At 39.9% G+C, this 20,046-nt stretch overlaps 1 protein-coding gene and 1 pseudogene across 1 annotated transcript; one reads left to right on the forward strand and one right to left on the reverse strand.

Moving 5' to 3' along the window:
• Window positions 1-2,099: 2,099 nt before the first annotated feature.
• LOC139638763 (3-hydroxy-3-methylglutaryl-coenzyme A reductase-like) lies at window positions 2,100-19,911 on the reverse strand (the record flags this gene model as incomplete). The annotated part of the gene is made up of 18 exons (XM_071512789.1): window positions 2,100-3,892; window positions 6,862-7,016; window positions 7,125-7,283; window positions 8,842-8,982; window positions 9,106-9,276; window positions 9,450-9,555; window positions 10,300-10,457; window positions 11,697-11,855; window positions 12,210-12,404; window positions 14,043-14,200; window positions 14,824-15,077; window positions 15,772-15,932; window positions 17,280-17,399; window positions 17,510-17,616; window positions 19,237-19,342; window positions 19,432-19,516; window positions 19,595-19,682; window positions 19,800-19,911. Coding segments are annotated over 18 exons (2,490 nt in total), but the record flags the coding sequence as incomplete, so codon positions are not given.
• LOC139638761 (E3 SUMO-protein ligase ZBED1-like) lies at window positions 4,739-6,584 on the forward strand (annotated as a pseudogene).
• Window positions 19,912-20,046: the final 135 nt, after the last annotated feature.

A 20,046-nucleotide genomic window follows, 5' to 3' on the forward strand; every position in this document is an offset into this window, starting at 1 on the left:
CATATGGATTCTCCTCCTCAGTCTATTTCATGAAAAGTGTTGCTAATATTAGTAGTCAGTGTATGTGATACATCAGAATCAGAATCAGAATCAGAATACTTTTAATGTCCTGATCGGATGCACATTGTACTAAGTGCAAAGTGCAAGTGCAAAGACCCGGTTTTCACATGCTACAAGCAAACTGGAACACAAAGAAGATGGAAGGTTTTCAGATTCCAGATTTCAATCTGTGACAAAGCAGTAATCCCTACAGTAGTCATTCATTGTAAAGTCTGTGTTTATTACAAAATATATGCAAAAAATTTGAACTATTTTGGCTAATGTTCATACTTGACATTTGCCATCTCCTCAGATCACTGAATGCATTTTTTCCACACCTTATCCACATTTTTTACCATCAATACATCATTATTATTAATTGTGATACCTTGGTATAATTCCCCTAAGCAAATGAGACGAAATGATTGGTAGCCTCTGTCACACCAGATTGCTGTTGCTTCTTGTCCCTCCTCCCCCTCCTTTTATTGGCCAAGCATATTTGCACATAGAATTTATCTTAGTGGTTATTTGTGTGCTATGTTAAAAGACAGAAAGAATAAAGCACAATAGAAACCACTAATAACAGTATATAAAAAACAATATACTGTATATGAACGTTTCATTGCAAAACGCTATATCAATTTTTGAAAAAAATTGCTTCATCAGACAACATTTCAAAATCACTGACAATTCTATCCTCAAAAACATAATTTTATTTTTTTATTTTTTTATTAAGTTAACATCTTAAGATGACTCCCAATTTAATTATTATAAATAAACATAATTTTGTATGAGTAGGTGTCAGTGTTTTCAAATGGTGGATATCTCCTTTTGAAATGAAACTCTTCCTATATAAAACAGTATTTAAAGAAAAACAGAAACAGTATAGAAGAAAAGATAATCAGATACAGTAGTCAGTGTGTGTGATCCATACTGCATTATGTTGTCAAATGCTGAACAGTGACAAGTGAATAGGGATGTCAGTGCTAAACCCTGCTTGATCTGTTGCTTAGTGCCAGACGTCAGAGCAGCTAACAACTGATATTATTCATGAACCCGCCCTAAGCCGTCCTACTCGGGGATTAACCAATCCGTCGCCTCCGTGCTGGTGAGATGTGCCGAGCCCGCGTCTGATTGGCCGGCGGCTCCTCTGGTGAGGCCGATGCACCGACAGATCAGTGGAGGATTTCTACCGGTCCCTCTCCTGTGGAAATCCATTGGCCCCAATACAGGCTTTAGGGTCAAGGGGAGAAAGTAAAGGCTCTGTAATCTTATTTGAAGTGAAACTTTCACTAATCCACAACTGTCATTCATTGATGAGAGTCATCTACACTAAACCGACTGGAGATCCTATAGCAGGGGATCTGGAGGTTTCAGAGAGTGAAGCCAAAGTGGAGACTTGAAGATCTTTTTAATGCTACCTGGAATTTAATTTTAGACCGATTTAAAAAAAACTAAATTAAGTTTATTTCTTAATTTTTAATTTTTTTTTTTTAATTGGTCTAAAATTCAATAGACCGGCAAAACCAGCCTATTTCTGATTGAACATAGCTAATAAAAGTTGTTAAACTATAAATGGACAGAATAAGAAAAAAGACACCAGAAAATTAAGAGTCTTGAAGTAAAGCTGTGTTTAGTAAAGGGGATTGGATGCACATTGTACTAAGTGCAAAGTGCAAGTGCAAAGAAACCTCAGTCTTTGTATGCTGAAAAAAAAACCAACCCATCTCTGTGTTTAAGCCTATACTTTTAAGGCCATAAAGTTAAATAATTGAAGACTTTTTCTGACTTTTTAAGGATTTTCACATGCTACAAGCAAACTGGAACACAAAGAAGACGGAAGGTTTTCAGACTAGAATGCACACAGAAACGCTCTTTGCTATGAACTTTGCCAAAGCCATTCTGCTGCTCATTGTCAAGTTGTTGTAAATTCTACATCTTAGCTTGAGTGCAATTTGTGATAAAGCAGAATACAGTAGTCATTCATTGTAAAGTCCTTTTGTGTTTATTACAAAATATATGCAAAAAAAATTAGTTTCAATTTGAACTAATTAGGCTAATGTTCATACTTCACGTTTGCCATCTCCTTGTACAGCAGTATGAGACTCACACTATAGATCACTGAATGCATTTGTTCCACACCTTATCCACATTTTTAACCATCAATACATCATTATCAAATGAATTGTGATACCTTGGTAGAATTCCCGTAAACAAATGAGACAAAATGATTGGTAGCATCTATGTCACACCAGTGGAGACCACAGTAAGACTCCCACAGTGGAGACTCCCATATGCCCCGTTGCTTCTTGTCCCGCCTCCCCCTCCCTGAAGAGGATCAACATGTTGAAAGTGATTTTTCCATCGTTCTATCGCTCCTTCCACCATCTGCTGCCAGAAACTCTGAAAGCTTTAGCTCCGTTTGCTCTGGAAGAACAGAACCTCTTCCTGTTTTGTGCCGTAAAGCGATCCAGCAGATTTCCCTCCAAATCCAACATGATGTCACACAATGTAAAATGGCTGCCAGTCTTCTTAGTGATGGTCTTGATAGTCTTACAGTAATTGGTAACACTTTACAATAAGGGTCACTAAGTTAAGGGTTAGTTAATGCGTAATAAGCATTAACTAACCCTTAATTAACAGTTAAGTAATGTTTCTGGTAATCATTTACTAATGGTGTTCATGTTAACTAAGGTATTAATTTATACATTATTTAATAGTCATCTTTATAAACTATTAAATAATGTATAAATTAATACCTTAGTTAACATGAACACCATTAGTAAATTACACATTAGTTAACTGTTAATTAAGCATTATTAAGCATTAACTAACCCTTAACTTAGTGACCCTTATTGTAAAGTGTTACCCAGTAATTATGTTGTATCAACATTAATGTGCTAATGATTTATTGATGTTAAAATGCCACATGTTGCACCTTTACCAGTGCAGACACTTGAGGCCAAACTAGTTAGTCTTTTTCATTTATACTCTCACAGAGCACCTTTATGAAAAAAAAATGCATCATCACTTCAGTGACTGATATTAAAAATATATTTCTTGCATGCTCAGCATTGTTCTGAAATTCCCAAGTGCAGCCATGCACATTCAACAAACACAAACACTCACCTTTCAGGTATCACTAGTTCTATGTTAGGAATGCTCCATTTGGCAATTAAAGCAAAACAGATGTGTTATTGTTTTTTCAGAAAGTAATTCATTGTTACGGAAGAGGATTAGGGCCACATGAAAAATGTATTTGAGTTCTGAGTTTAAAGTCATAATTCTGAGTTTGAAGTCAGAATTATCAGAATAAAGTCAAAATGATGACTTTAAACTCAGAATTATGACTTTTAATTCTGAAGTTTTTCTCAGAATTCTCACTTTTTTCCTCAGAATTCTGACTTTAAACTCAGAATTCAAATAAATCTTTCACATGTGGCCCTAATCCTCTTCCGTACATTTTAACCAAAAACATGAATGAACTGGTAAAAATGAACTGATAACATTCTTGAGTGAAAAAATCAATAACTAAGTGCTCATAGTCGGCTCCATATAATACAAACAAAAACACAATATGAAAATACTTCCACGGAAGAGTCCGATTGGATTATCAGGCTTACTAATATCGTGGATCCATTTCATTTCCAGCATAATGATTGGTCAAAAGACGACCTTAAGTCTCTTGGAAAGCACTTGGAATATGAATTAAATGAGGTCTGTTTTCAGTGATGAATGATACAATCCCTTTCGGAAGGTTCTTTCCATGTGTTTGAGAGTCAGATCCTGCTGCAGCTCTCAGGAGGCTTTCTTGGTGCAGGTTCCTGGAGCTTCTTGCAAGTTCACCTTGGATCTGTAGGCAGACAATAAGCTTAGTTACTGCAAAGCTTAAAAAACTAATAGAAGAAATAGAAAAAATAATAGAAGAAATGAAGTATTGAAGGAATGGCTCAGAAAAAACAAATATTTGAATATTTGCAGAGATCAATGTGACTTTTGTAATTTGGCTGTTAATATTTTGTTTTTTTAATACTGACACAGTATTAGGAAGACTGAATATGAATAATATAAAACAATAGAAGAAATGAAGTATAAATTCGTATAAAAGTATGAATGGCTCAGAAAAAACGAATATTCAAATATTTGCGGAGATCAATGTGACTTTTGTAATTTGGCTGTTAATATTTAGTTATTTAAATACTTAGATACAGTACTGTGCAAAAGTCTTAGGCACATGCAAAAAAAAGAAAGATGCTTTCAAAAATAATGAAATGAAAAGTTTCTAAATATCAAAAATATTTCTATAAAGAGCAGTCTACTGACACACAAATGCAGAAAACACAAATAAACATGTAAGACAAAATGTATATAAAACATCTAGGGTGTCTAAGATTTTTTTGCACAGTACTGTATTAGGAAGACTGAATATGAATAATATAAAATAATAGAAGAAGCCTAACTTGGTAGGAATGGCTCATAAAAAACGAATATTAAAATATTTGCGGAGATCAATGTGACTTGTAATTTGGCTTTGTTTTTTAAATACTGAGAAATATCAGTAAAATAATTTTAAAGCCTCAGTCCGCGATCACTTTTGAGAGCAGGTCTCTTGTGGCTGAGCAAGGAATTACAACAACAGAATTGTTGTGGTTTGCTGTTTGCTCCGCCCCCTCCCACACCCACTCTACTGGTCTCCACAATGAGTCCAACAGCATAAGGTCTTTCTTTTCTTTTTGTAAGAAAGAAACTTATGTATATCATTTAGGGCTGTCAACGTTAACGCGTTAACACTCGCGATTAATCTGGAAACCTTAACGCATTCATTTTTTTTTTACGCAAATTAATCATATTACCAAGTTTGCCCCCAACTTCCTCCCGTAATTCCAGCGCGGATGTTTACCTGGCTGAAATACTGAAAGGTGTGGCAAACGCAGATAATACGATGACTGAGGAGACATTCCCCCGGTGTGCAAATTTTGTTTTAAAAAGCTTCCAGATGGAAGTTTAGATAAAACCAAAGTTGTGTGCACATATTGCAGTGATGAACTGTCTTTCCACTGAAGCACAACAAGTCTGAAGTACCATCTTCGGGCAAAGCACATCTTTGCTGATGTTAGCAAAGATGCTAGCACTGAGACAGGATCAAGCCGTGTTCGTCAAACTACACTGGCAGAGTGCAGCCAGGGCAAGCCTGTCAACAAAGCGACAACAACTAAGCTAACCAATCCAATCGCTAAATGGATCGCCATGGACTGCAGGCCCATCGACATTGGTGAAGACCAGGGGCTTCAAGGCATTATCCAGATTGCCTCAGACGACCCATCACCTTTGAGGGGAACTATTGTCACAAGAATTCATGAATCGTATGGCAGTGAAAAGGCAACGAAAGCGGAGCAGTTGGCACGAGCTACATTTATTGCACTGACTGGAGACCACTGGACATCAGCGAGCAACCATAACTACCTCGGTGTAACGGCACACCTAATCGATGACAAATGGCAACTGCACTCTCTAGACTGCATAGTCGGACATTTCAAACACAGTCCTGCAAACACAGCAGAGCCGAAAGTTCAGCAAGCCTCTCATGGGCAAGAAGAGGAGTCACTCGTCCAGGATGTACCCACGCGCTGGAATTCAACTCTCGAAATGATAAAGCGGGTCCAACACAACAAAGACCCACTGAAGGCAATGCTGGCACAGCAGAAGCACAACTTAGCCATGCTAGACAGGCTGGCAAAGTTGGAAACACTGCTGGAGCCATGCAGGTAAGGTGATTTCCCTATCCTCTCCAATTTTATTTATCTGACAAATACAATTGATATAATAGTCACTTTGTTATTGTATTTTAGAAATAATTTTAGGCCTGTCCCCTAAATGGGTGTTATCTGAATGAAAAGTGTAGTCATTAATTCTGTTGGTCTTGTGTGTTTGTAGGTATGTCACTGAGCTCCTGGGTGGTGACAAATATGTGTCCTGCTCTGCGGTGCTGCCTGCACTCAGGTCTCAGGTCTCCTGCGCTTCAAGGCTGCATTCACAGAGGACCTCAACGACAGGAGAACACAAACCTGTCATGGCTAAAGGTAGCAACAGCTCTAGATCCCAGATTCAAGGATCTCAGGTGCCTGCCCAGAGCAGAGAGGGGAGCGGTGTGGCGAAAGCTGAGTGAGATGCTGAAGGACAGAGAACCTGCATCACAGCCCTCCAGAGAGGAAATGGAACCAGAGCCACCAAAGAAGAACATGGCCCTCCTACTGATGGGGTCAGAGTCAGAGTCTGATGATGAGACAGCATAGAGGCATGTCCACTACAGTGGTGGTCGGCACACAGGTGCCCATGGTAAGCTGGCCCATATTGCACAAAGGTACTTGGCTACACCTGCCTCAACAGTGCCATGTGAGAGACTATTTTCTTTGGCAGGCCACATTGTGTAGAAGAAGAGGCCAGCTCTGTCATCTGAAAATGTCTGCGAGCCATTGGTTAAAAGAAAAGTAGACTTTATGAACTGGTTGACTGGAGTCATGTCACACAAGTTCACAGTATTTTGATCATAGTTTAACTGTTATCTGTCTGTATTGTAATACAGATAGTCATGGAATTCTGGACAAAATCATCTAACAATAGAAATATTCTCAGATTTGGGTTTGAGAGACAAAATCTCATCAAATGGGTGTCCGGGGCCAAAATGTGGACAAAATTAGGGGTCCTTTATATGAAAAAGGTTGAGAACCATTGCTCTAACCAGTTTGTCAACACCACACATGTATTTGTTTTATCTCCCCCAAAAAATACAAGTAAATACTAGTATTTTAAACCCCGTCTTACCTGTTGTGTGTCATGTGGCTCTTGACCAGATGGCCAGCAGCTAGAGCCGCCATCAGCGACAGCTCTCCGGCCAGCACCGTGGCACACACCACCCTGGCCAGCTGCCGGGCGTTTTCCCCCGGACACTCCTGGCTGGCTCCCTGCACGCCCAGCATCTGACAACACACAGGACACTGGATTCAACCCCCCACGCAACCACACTGATGTGGGATTAAGGCCAGGCTTGGGCCAAAATGCAGAATAATGTGTGTGTGTGTATGTACCTGGAGGCAGGCTTGCTGTGGGGGCAGATTGGTGCCCCCTCCCACAGTGCCCAGTTCTATGGAGGGCATGGTACAGCTGATGTACAGGTCCTCCCCTGTCGGCCCTGACGCCTCCATCAGGGTGATGCAGTTACTGCTGCCCACCGACTGGGCTGGATCCTAGAGGACACGATTCCATACATTAATTCATACATTCGTTTTTTTCAGGGTGGTGGGGGGCAGCATGTATTAGGTGGAAGGCAGGGAGACATCCTGTCCAGGTCTCCAGGCTAACACAGATAGACAAGACACTCCCATTCATACCTATGGACAATTTAGAGTCTCCAATCTAGCTGACTGTGGGAGGAACCCCAGGAGAACAAGGGGAGAACATGCAAACTCAACTCAACTGGGAATCAAACCCACAACCTTCTGACTGTGATTCTACACAATACCAAATCATTACATGATGATGGTTTGCCTTTCATGATACAACTGAATCTTCATAAGATTCATAAGTGACATTGTATTTAAAGATCTTGGTATATGATGAAATAGAGTAAACAGTAACCTAAAAGTCTGGACACGTGGAACTAGGAACTAGTGTATCTTGACAGTTGATAGCGTTGGCAGAGGTATGTGCTCTACTGTGCCATCAAGTTTCGTTTTGACTGGGAGCTGATCATTTTGCCACTGATAAATCTGACTGATTTTGTGTTTAATGTCAGCTTGTTAGCTAGCTAACCATAATCATATCATAATCTGGTCAGCTAACCATCATTGTCTTGTTGTAAACACTTCTGATTTGTGTTGGCTAATGTATTTAGCAGAAGCTAGCGTTAGCAGTGGCTAGTAGTCACATCTCAGCATTACCATTGATTGCTTTGCTAAATTAACCCACTGGCTAGTTAGCTAGCTAACAGTTTGTTCAGGTTAACTGAGCTGACTCTTCAAGCTACAACTCAGAGTGGTTTGGAGTAGGGCTGGGCGATAATTCAATATTATCGTTTATCGTCTTTCAGTGGAATCATATCGTGATGATATGAAGATATTTTGATATCGTGACACACATTTCTGCTGTCTGAATTGATGATGACAAGCAAATTTTACTTAAAAACTCTGATAAAATGAGGTATGGTAGGAATATTATTTGAAAATTTCAGTTTTGTTTGACACCACACCTAACATTACCATTCGGTTCAATGAGATGAACATTAATTTGATTATTTAATGTGATTTTGCATACATGAACCATATCGTGATATATATTGATATTGAGAAAAATCCTTATGATTATCATGATATTGATTTCAACCATATCGCCCAGCCCTAGTTTGGAGTAGAGACTAGGGCTAAAGACAAGACAGGTTACTGTGTCATAGTAACCTACATTTGGAAACAAATCTGCCTTATCACACTATTCACTTCTACTTATAATGTCACTGAATGCATCTACAGTCAAACAACACAATCTTTTTCAGGTATTTCTCTTTTTCTAGCCTGGTTGCTATGTATTTAGACATTATTTGCGCACAGCCAATTCTCCAAAGGACCTCCATGATGGAGCCAGACCTGGCTGATCGGAGATTCGTGATGCAACCACAAAGCCTCTATAGTGGGAATCTATACTAATGCTATACTAAACTTATAACTGACATTTACAATAATGTTGACCACAAACATAGGACTAAAAGGCATTGATGCTCAATGTGTTTATTTGCCCCGTAACAGGCAGTACCTGTCCACAGGCGATGTAGATAGCTGCCACTAGGTTAGCTGCATGTGCGTTATATCCACCAATGCTGCCAGCCATGGCCGAGCCCACCAGGTTCTTGTTGATGTTCACGTCCACCAGAGCTTCAGTAGTCGTCTTCAAAACCTGGAGGACAAGGACAATGCTTGAACCCTTGTCTACTTGTTCTCTACTTTATTGTAAGTGGTTAGAGTTAGTTATTGTCCCATCCCTAGTAAATGGAACCGAAAACTCTATTCAGGATCTTACCTCTCTGACAACGTTAGCGGGGATGGTGGCCTCGCACACCGCCGACTTGCCCCTGCCCTCGATCCAGTTGATGGCGGCCGGTTTCTTGTCGGTGCAGAAGTTTCCGCTGACGGCCACCACCTGCAGGTCTGGGAACTGCTGCTGCACTCTGGACAAAGCCTGCTCTGTGCCCTGGAGGCAGAAAAGACGGTACACACCATACATGAGACGCGAACGGGAATAAATGTCTTACACTTTTCTGCAATTCTAGTAGGGTTCGCATATCGAATCGTATCGTGAGATAAGCATATCGTCCAATGACCACATTCACTCCCTACGTTCATTCGTTCCCACAGAAAAGTCACCTTAGAGATCATGTTCATCCCCATGGCGTCTCCTGTCCTGGAGTGGAAGCGTATGTACAGGTTTCTACCAGCCAGACCGATCAGCAGCTTCTGTAGACGAGCAAACCTGCAAAACACCAACCGCAGACATTAGCCTTTCACACAAATACGTCACTCTGACCCCGCAATCCAAATTCTAGTTCCGTGGCGAGTTTAGGCTTGGGCGATATCCCAAATTTAATATTGCGATACCGCCCAAATATTTATTTATTTTATTTCTTCCAAATTACATCAAATTTCTAGGCTATAATAATAATTATTACCTCCACCAAGGAGGTTATGTTTTCGGTGCCGTTTGTTTGTTTGTCTGTTTACGGAAAAACTACTGGCCCGATTTTCATGAAACTTTGTGGAAGGGTGTTGCATGGGCCAAGGAAGAACCCATTAATTTTTGGAGCGGATCCGGGTCCGACTCACAAACAAGCAATAATAGCATGAACCTTGGCGGAGGTCTGCGCTCTCCGAGTGCCCTTCTAGTTATTATTATTATTATTGTTAACAGCCTAGAAATTTGATCTTACTATTCAAGCACTGGAGGAAACAATGCCTATTTGGTATAATTTGGTCAAAAACGGGCTGATTGCGTAATTAAAAAGACACATTTTTCACTTCAAGTATGATTATTATTTTTTTTTTTTTTTACTATCCTACCACTAGTAGATTATAGGTTTATCAGGTCAAAAGCTTGTACATTAGTGATCTATAAGCAGCATTCCCGGGAAGGGTGGGGATATTCTATATTGCGGGAAACATCGCGATATTCAATAATATCAAATATCAGCCCAATCCTAGGCGTGTTTGAATCCTTTACCTGCTGGTGCTGTCGAAGGCCTCTTTGACGGCCTGGAAGCCGTCGGCGCTCTCCAGCCAGGCCTTGACCTCCGCGGCCTGGCAGGCCGAGGGCAGCCTCACCACGGGTCCTCGCGTCATGCTGTCGGCCAGGATACGACTGTTGGCACCGCCGCCAAGCTGCAGGAGGCAGGGGAAAGGGCAGCGTGTCAGGCTGATATGCATTATGTAAATATACAGGTAAAGTAATGTACAGTAAGTTGTTGTTGGGGAAGAAATGGAAAAGTACCTATACTAAGCAACATTCCTATATGCTCACCATTAATCACCTTACACACAACTAGTTATTCATCTGAATGAAAAAGTACAATGAGCTCTGATTTAATCCACTGTCTAAATGGCCTTTTATAACCTTTGACTTTTCTTCATTTTTCACCCTTGCCTCGTCGGTTATATAATTCTATTTGTTGTTATCCCTATGGCTGGGTCTATTTATCTTATCTTCTTATCTTGTCTTTTACCTCACTGATCAATTGATATTGACTGTGAAGCACTTTGTAACTTTGTTTTATTATTGTTAATACACAACGTGTTTGTATTTGTAACCATATTCAAAATTCCATTCTGAGAAGACAAAAGGAACTTGTGGCGCCTTGCCTTAAGCTGAATGGCAATTGTATGGCAGTTTTAAAAGAGGTCTGACAATCCCCACTTTTATATGTGAGATTTCAAAGCTACATGAGACACTAACAGATCCACAGAGGTCAATCAGTCTGTGACCAAATTCCAAGAATATTGATCACAAAACCTCCTACATGAATCAATATGACAAGGGGAACAGAACAGACTGAAAAATCTGGACATGTACCAAATACACAAGCAAACCGCAATGGCAGCAGGATAAAGTCAAACTCCTTCCATGACCCCAGTGATCTAAACATCATTGAACCTTTCTGGGATGTAGATTTCCACTTGCTTCATCCCTCAAAGAACTGTTGGTTTTGACTGTTAAAGAAAGGTCCAATATCCACTACACACAGTTCAGGATGCAGTGTGACTGCAGGACAAGACATATTTCATCCATCATCTGTACATACACTGCCTGTCAAAAGTTTGGGGACACCTCATTGAATGTTCTATGTTTTTCATTCTCTTAAAAGCCATTTTGATCTAAAGGCTTCTGCTTAAATGCTTGAAATGAGTTTCTTAGACAAATACAAATAGTGAAGTTGATCCTATGTATGAATTTCTTTCCAAAGCCTTTGCCTTTCCATCAGGACAAAGGGCGGCTACTTTAAAGAATCTAAAATATAAGATAGTTTTGATTTGTAGAACACTTTTTTGGTCACTGCAAATAGTAAAAATAAACCCTATAAGCCACTATCAGAATCTTTGTCATATAACACATTGGCCACTCACAGCGATTGCCCGGCAACCGCGGTTGGTACTGGCCACCAGGCAGCCCTCTGTGGTCGCCATGGGAACCTGGAACTGCTTCCCGTCCAGATGCAGCGGTCCAGCCACGCCCACCGGTACCGGCATGTAGCCGATCACGTTCTCGCAGCAGGTGCCCATCACCTGGAAAACCAAAACATTGTATGGAGTCAGTTTTGAGGTATTACAAGCAAACTGACTGTAAAGTCTGACTGTGCAGAATTCTGTTTATTTCTGAGCCGCACATCTTTCTAGCAAATGGCATTGCCCTGTTAGAATGTAAACAACTAAAAATCTAATTTCAAAGTGCAAATAATATAATTTGGATGGAGACCTTGTGAAATTGTGATGGGCGATTAGTACAGCAGAATACCACGATACGTATTGTCACATTTTTGCATTGCGATATATTGAATTTCAATATATGGTCCCATCCCGAGTGCTCCTGTATCTATAATCTGACAACAAAACGGACAGGGTTACTGTGTGTTCCTTTACCTTGGAGTAGTCATAGTCAGTGTATGGCAGTGAGGAGAGTGCAGAGGGGGAGGGCAGCTTGGCGGATATCATCTGTCTTCGTATGGCCACTCCTCTCTCCGGTCGCTCCATCATGGCTTCCAGCTTGTAGGCGGGGATGTGTTTGGAGTTGACCAGCAGCATCACCTCAGCATCGCTCAGGAACCCAGCACCCAACTGCAGGAGCCACAAGCAGTGAATTACTGACAGAATGCAATCATGAACGATAGTGTCTAAACATTGTGTAGTTGGGTTTAGGGCTGGGCGATATGGACAAAATCAAATATCACAATATTTTTGACCAAATACCTCGATATCGATATTGTGACAATATTGTAGGGATGGCTATTGGTGCTTTCACAAAATATTTACACAATGAGATTTTTGATAAATAATCATCAGTAATGTGGATATAATGACTAAGTGGGTAAAGGCAAATAATAGAACAGCTAGAACAGTCTGATAAGTTCAGAAAATGACATCACTTTACTGTAATGCAGCCTTTAAAACCAGGAAAAGACACTTATGCCATATCACGATATTACGATATCCAAAATCTAAGACGATATCTAGTCTCATATCACGATATCGATATAACATCGATATATTGCCCAGCCCTAGTTTGGTTAGAGCAGTTTGCCGGATATCAGTCAGTGTCGTCCACCTCTGATATGATGGTGATATGAACAGCTAGTGAATATGTTTTTGTTATTTTTATATCAGATGTCTGACCAGAGAGATCTTTCCAGTGTGGTGTGGGATTTTACCCAACAGTCTGTAAAACCTTAAGTGAAATCTGCGTCTTAAGGAGCTGCTGACCCACCTAAAACTATTTCATTAGTCCGGCTTTCAATGGAGAGTTTTAGTGTCCCATGATGGTTCGAGTGGTGCTTCAGAGGCTTTTCCACCCAGACAAGAAGCAAATTCTGGGGTAAACACTGAATACTTGTCATTTAAAGAAAAAAATCTGTATTAAGATGGTCAAATTTAAAGATAGTGAATATTGGCACGGGAAAACCATGTGACTTTCGGTATTCGATTTTATCAAATATCGCAATATATTGTGAATATCCGGGGGGAAAAAAAAACCTGCACGCAATAATATCGTTTGTCGCAATATTTTGGTGGGATAGTATCGCGATATTACATTTTGGATATCGCCCAAGCCCACTTTTCCGCATTGACAGAAATATATTTTGGGGTGAGTGTGAGATCTCTAAAGGGTGAGTTGAGTAAATGTCAAGCCACGGAGAGCCGGTGGAGTCGGTGCAGGTGCCTTTTCTATTACCGTCATGCTCTAATTGGTTCAGCCTCAAGGCAAGAGTGGAGTGACTAAGCTCATTACAGCCTAGTTAAATCACACGGCTGCCCCCGAGACCCTGCGGTCTATTGGTGGGATGTGACAGACAGCGGAGGGTGCTGGGAAAAGTGGGTCGAGGTGACCGATGTAACAGTCCAGCCATCTGAGAGAATGTGACTTCAGGTATTAGCTGTGAAAGGGAAATTGTGTGTGTGTGTGTGTGTGTGTCTAACCTCAGGACTGTTTTTTTAGAAACTCTTTTTATTGGGGTTTTTGCTACAAAACAGACACTATCTCCATAAGTTTCCTCCAATACAAAAGCAAATATATACATATATACTGTATATATAAATCAAATATTGGAATAGTGTATGAATATTTCCAAATACTCAAAACTATTTAAATTAACACATAAATCATAAGTCATAAAAATACATGTATCGTTTTAGTACATACCAGGCCAATTCTAAGGTGAGTTCAGTACAGTATTATTAAAATAGTTTATAAATGGTTACCTCAGGGTTTTTGAGGATGGCCACACATGTGTCCAGGTCTCTGGGCTTGGCGGGGGGGTTCGGCTTCAGCTCTCCCTCCTGCTCCCCCAGGACAAACATGCTCTTGGACTCGGGTTCGGCAGCCGGGGCAGGGGCAGGCAGGGGCCGGATCACCTCATCTGGTAAATGAAGACAGTCGATTAGAATAGTAATAATAGCCGTTACTTATATAGCACTGAGACTCGACTTGATGCATGAAGAGAAGACTTGAGACTTGACTTGACTTGGGTTCTGGTGACTTGGGACTTGACTCTGACTTGTACTTTGATGACTTGAAAAGGTTTCTAAAGTCTTGACTTGAGATCTTGTGTTTGTGTAAATGACTTAGATTGAAAGTGATGAGATTTGTTCCAGCAGACGACTGAAGCTTTTATCCTATTAAAACCATATTGTATTGAAAAGTCCTAGATATTTAGTTTTCTTTAAGATATTAAATTGATACTGGACTCTTGATTTGTTCTGACTTGACTTGCTGTTCTACATTTAGACTTGAGACTTGACATTAATGACATGGACTTGACTTGGTAATCTACATTTAGACTTGGGACTTGACTTGAGACGTGTGCCTCAAGACTTGAGACTGACTTGGGACTCGAGCAAAGTTGACCTCTGATCATCCTTGTTTATTTACGAGTCGTGATGTACATTCGTGAAACTTGTTGTGTGCATTCCTTTCTTTTTAAGACAAATCTGACTCCATAGATTAGGCACATGTCTGTGAGAGTATAGCAGTCAGCCGTACCTCTCTCTTCCCTGACGGCTGGGGCCAGGGGAGCCGCGCTCTGGGCCGGGGCGGAGGCTCGAGGGGCCGGCGGCTCCTTCCTGCAGCAGGCCTCGGGGAGGCGGCGGTGGGCCGGGGCGGGGGCGGACATGCTGATGGGGTTCTTCAGGGACAGCGTGGACTCCATCTCCACCTGCTCGAAGAAGATGTACTTGATGGCCAGCAGCAGGGCCAGGCCCAGACAGATCACCTGCTCGATGTCCATCGTTATCATCCTGCAGTTTGGGAGAGAGAGGGAAAATAAAACGCAGGAAAGATTTTTGTTATTAATTTAGCCTTTATTAATCACCTGAAGATGAAGATGCGTGATCTTTTCCAGCAAAACGCTCCTTCACATTCACAAACCTCCCTACATTCTGGCTGGTAGCTGGCCAGATTTGCTCAAGAACTCCTCAACAGTAGTTTGCTGAAGGAGGGGAGAATGTTTCCCCAACCCGTCTTGCTGTGTTTAGATTTGTAATTAGAATCCATTTGTAATTTATGGAAGCCCATTTCTGCCAGTGTGATGAAAAAAAAAAGATCCTGTAAGCAATGAGAAACTTTCTCAAAATAATGACTTAATATCTCAAAATAATGAGAAACTTTCTCAAAATAATGACTTAGTATCTCAAAATGAGATACTAACTAACATTGTTTTGAGATACTAAGTCATTATTTTGAGAAAGTTTCTCATTATAATGACTTACAGGACCGTTTTTTCATCACACTGGCGATAATGGGCTTCCATAGTAATTTAGGTACAACCTAAACTAAAGCAGGCAGTCCTGACCTTGGAGCCAAATCGCATCAGCTGATGGTGAAATACATCTTACTGTATGATGTACACAGAAGCAGCTTTACCACTTCAGTGCAATAAGATGCATCACAGTACAATATTATCCCATTATTGGAAAAGAAATGGCTGCTGACCTGGCCAGGTAGAACTGCCAGAGGGGCTGGTCTGGGTCGATCCTCCTGGGGGAGCGGTGGTCCAGGCCCATGCCGACCTGGGGGATGTCCACTGTGGTGTTGATGGACAGGGGCTCAGCGATCCAGCGGCTGTGGGCGTGAACCATCACCAGGCCCAGGGACTACACACACACACACACACACACACACACACCAGGAGAGACATTAACTGAGTTTCTGAGTGTCATAAAGCCTGAATCTGAAGCAGGACAGGCAGGCAAGAAAGGAATGAAAGAAAGAGAGAGAGAAAGAAAGAAAAAAGGAAGAAAGAAAGATAGAAAGAACAGAAAGAAAGCAAGAAAGATAGAAAGAAAGAAAAGAAAGAAAGCAAGAAACAAAGAAAGCAAAAACGCAAGAAAGCAAGCAAGAAAGAAAAAAGAAAGAAAGAAACAAAGAAAGAGAGAAAGAAAGAAAGGTCCTAAGGAAGAAAGGAAGCAAGAAAGATAGAAAGAACAGTAAAATAGAAATCAAGAAAGAAACAGAGAAAGAAAAAAGGAAGAAAGCAAGAAAGAAAGATAGAAAGAACAGAAAGAAAGCAAGAAAGATAGAAAGAAAGAAAAGAAAGCAAGAAAGCAAGAAAGAAAGAAAGCAAAAAAGCAAGAAAGCAAGAGAGAGAGAGAGAGAGAGAGACAGAAAGAAAGGCCCTAAGAGAGAAAGAAAGCAAGAAATAATGAAACAGAGAAAGAAGAAAGGAAGAAAGGAAGAAAGGAAGAAAGAAAGATAGAAAGAACAAAAAGAAAGCAAGAAAGATAGAAAGAAAGCAAGAAAGATAGAAAGAAAGAAAAGAAAAAAGCAAGAAACAAAGAAAGCAAAAAAGCAATAAAGAAAGAAAGAAAGAAAGAAAGAGAGAGAGAAAGAAAGGCCCTAAGGAAGAAAGAAAGCAAGAAATAAAAATAAATAAAATAGAAAGCAAGATAGAAAGAACAGAAAGAAAGCAAGAAAGATAGAAAGAAAGAAAAGAAAGAAAGCAAGAAACAAAGCAAACAAGCAAGAAAGAAAGAAAGAAAGAAAGAGAGAGAGAAAGAACGAAAGAAAGAAAAAAGAAAGAAAGAAAAGAAAGAAAGAAAAAAGAAAGAAAGAAAGAAAGAAAGAAAGGAAGAAAGAAAAAAAGAAAGAAAAAAGAAAGAAAGAAAGAAAGAAAGAAAAAAAGAAAGAAAGAAAAAAGAAAGAAAGAAAGAAAGAAAGAAAGACAGAAAGAAAAAAAGAAAGAAAAAAGAAAGAAAGAAAGAAAGAAAGAAAGAAAGAAAGAAAGGAAGAAAGAAAAAAAGAAAGAAAAAAGAAAGAAAGAAAGAAAGAAAGAAAAAAGAAAGAAAGAAAAAAGAAAGAAAGAAAGAAAGAAAGAAAGACAGAAAGAAAAAAAGAAAGAAAAAGAAGAAAGAAAGAAAGAAAGAAAGAAAGAAAGAAAGAAAGAAAAGAAAGAAAGGAAGAAAGAAAAAAGAAAGACAGACAGACAGAAAGCACAGGTCTACCATGATCATCTTGACCCTCTGGGTGACGGGGTTGGGTTTGTTGTCCTCCTCCTCCTCCATCACTCTGGAGAAGTGGCTCAGCTGCCAGATGGGATGGCCCTCCTGACTCTCTCTGGACAGCTAGGTACACAGAGTCACACACAGTCAAACACATCCACAGTGACAACACACACACACACACACACACACACACACACACACACACACACGGTCAAACACTGAACCCTTACCTCCAGCACCAGTGAGACACATGCGGGGAAGAAGGTCATGAAGACAAAGTAGTTGGCCAGGACAGACATGCAGCCAAAACAGCACATGATCTCCAACTGGCGGACACCTGAAGGACACAGGGAGACATCCACAAGAAAAAAATCAGAGAGTGGTCACCAATATGACCAAATCAGAATGCCATGCAATTCACTAAGCATGTACAATGAGTGGAAATCTGCCGCAACAGCATTGGTCATGGTCATGCATATGTAAATTATCGACAACTCTTTGATTGTGTATTTATATATCAGTGGTGGAAGAAGTATTCAGATCTTTGACTAAGTATTCAGATCTGATCTTTTGACTAAAAGTAGCAATACCACAGTGTAAAAATACTTTGTTACAAGTAAAAGTCCTGCATTCAAAATCTTACTTAAGTCAAAGTACAAAAGTATTAACATCAAAATATACTTAAAGTAGCAAAAGTAAAAGTACTCATTATGCAGAATGGCCCATTTCAGAATCATATATATCATGTTATTGGACTATAATTATTGATGCATTAATGTGTTCATCACTTTAATGTTGCAGCTGGTAAAAGTGGAGCTAATTTTAATTACTTTATATACTGCTGGGTAGCTTTACCTATAAAAATATATCATAATTTATTAGTTATTATTTATTTATATATTATTACGTATAATTTGTATTCATAATCTAAATCTGCAAAGTAACTAGTAACTAAAGCTGTCAAATAAATGTAGTGGATTAAAAAGTACAATATTTCCCTCTGAAATGTAGTGGAGTAGAAGTACAAAGTAGCATAAAATGGTAATACTCAAGTACAAGTACCTCTAAATTGTACTTAAGCACAGTACTTGAGTAAATGCACTTAGTTACATTCCACCACTGTTATATACACAGTTAAACAGGGGTCCACTCTCCTTCATTCTGTGTTACTGTCTGGATATTGTGTTAATAACCTCAGTTTTCAGGGATTAATACATTCATCCACTTTGTGTTTTATGAAGACTCTATATCTACATTCCCTTACTGTACTGGTTTTGCTGCTGCTTTGCACATCTGAGCTGTAGTTTATATTTATTGTATTTATTGTTCTATTTTTACCTATATTTATTTTTATGTTCTTTTATTGCATCGAGTGCAGAAGTTGCAAACTTAATCTCGTTGCACTACAATGACAAGAAAGATATTCTATTCTATTCTATTGTATGTTGATTAGTTTAGTCAGTTTAAATTAAAATACCAATGGGCTTGTTTGTGACACAATTTGATTTGCATAAATTTCTTAGTGAAGACGACCAAAACTCAAACTGTTCACAGTACAGCTGCAACGATTAATTGATTAACCGATTAGTTGTCAACTATTAAATTAATCGCCAGCTATTTTGATAATCGATTAATCGGTTTGAGTAATTAAAAAAAAAAAATAAGTCAAAATTCTCTGATTCCAGCTTCTTAAATGTGAATATTTTCTGGTTTCTTTCCTCCTCTATGACAGTAAACTGAATATCTTTGGGTTGTGGACAGAACAAGACATTTGAGGACGTCATCTTGGGCTTTGAGAAACACTGATCCACATTTTTCACCATTTTCTGACATTTTATAGACCAAACAACTAATCGATTAATCGAGAAAATAATCGACAGATTAATCGACAATGAAAATAAAACGTTAGTTGGGGCCCTAGTTCACAGCGACAGAATAAATAAACGCCTGGCAGTACCTGACATGGTCCCCACTCCGATCACCAAGCACTCCACCACGGCATCCAGAGTGAAGGTAGGGCCCAGAACCGCCATGCCGCGAGCAATATTGTCCCTCACTTCGTCCTGAGAGAGCGGGGTAAAAGACAGGTCACGGTCACAGCAGTACTTCATGCGGTACTTGATTTACTTGTGGTACTTGGTACTCTTTGTACCTGAGAGTTGGAGCTCAGGGCGAACTTAGCGAGGGCGCACGCTTTGGAGAGGTCGATGAGAAGCAGGAAGAAGGGCAAAGCCTCGCTGGGAGAGAAGAGAAAATGTAACCATTTGCTTTTGTAACAGAGGTGGAAGACATGTTCTGTTGAAAGGTGGACTTACTTGAGGCCAGTGAGCTCTTTGTCCAGGAAGTGAATGACCACTGTGCTGAAGACGAAGCTGGAGAATATGGTGAAGAGGCCAGCGATGCCTGCAAAAAGGTATGGATGAGACAAAACATAGCATTCTGCTCCTCTGCTGCTGTGGTAATGACGGATTTGTAACAACACTGAATGCGTCTTAAACCATCATATGTGCCCAAGCCTACCTAGAATATACTTGGATCCCAGCTGCCGTAGGTTCTGGAACTGGAAGTAAATGTAGACGATGGCGATGCAGCGTGTGATGGTCAGGATGATGATGTCACTGCTCAGAATTTGCTGTAAAATCAGATCAACGACAAAAATCGTAGAAATTCATTGAAAGAGTTATGGGTAAGATTTACAGGTAACACTTTACAGTAAGGGTAAGTTAGTTAATGCTTAATAAGCATTAACTAACCCTTAATTAACAGT

The sequence above is a fragment of the Centroberyx affinis genome, unplaced genomic scaffold (assembly GCF_046629955.1).
Source record: "Centroberyx affinis isolate AG114_WGS23_722 - 3 ecotype Tasmania unplaced genomic scaffold, CSIRO-AGI_Caff_v1 ptg006533l_1, whole genome shotgun sequence".
NCBI classification, from domain to species: Eukaryota; Metazoa; Chordata; class Actinopteri; order Beryciformes; family Berycidae; genus Centroberyx; species Centroberyx affinis.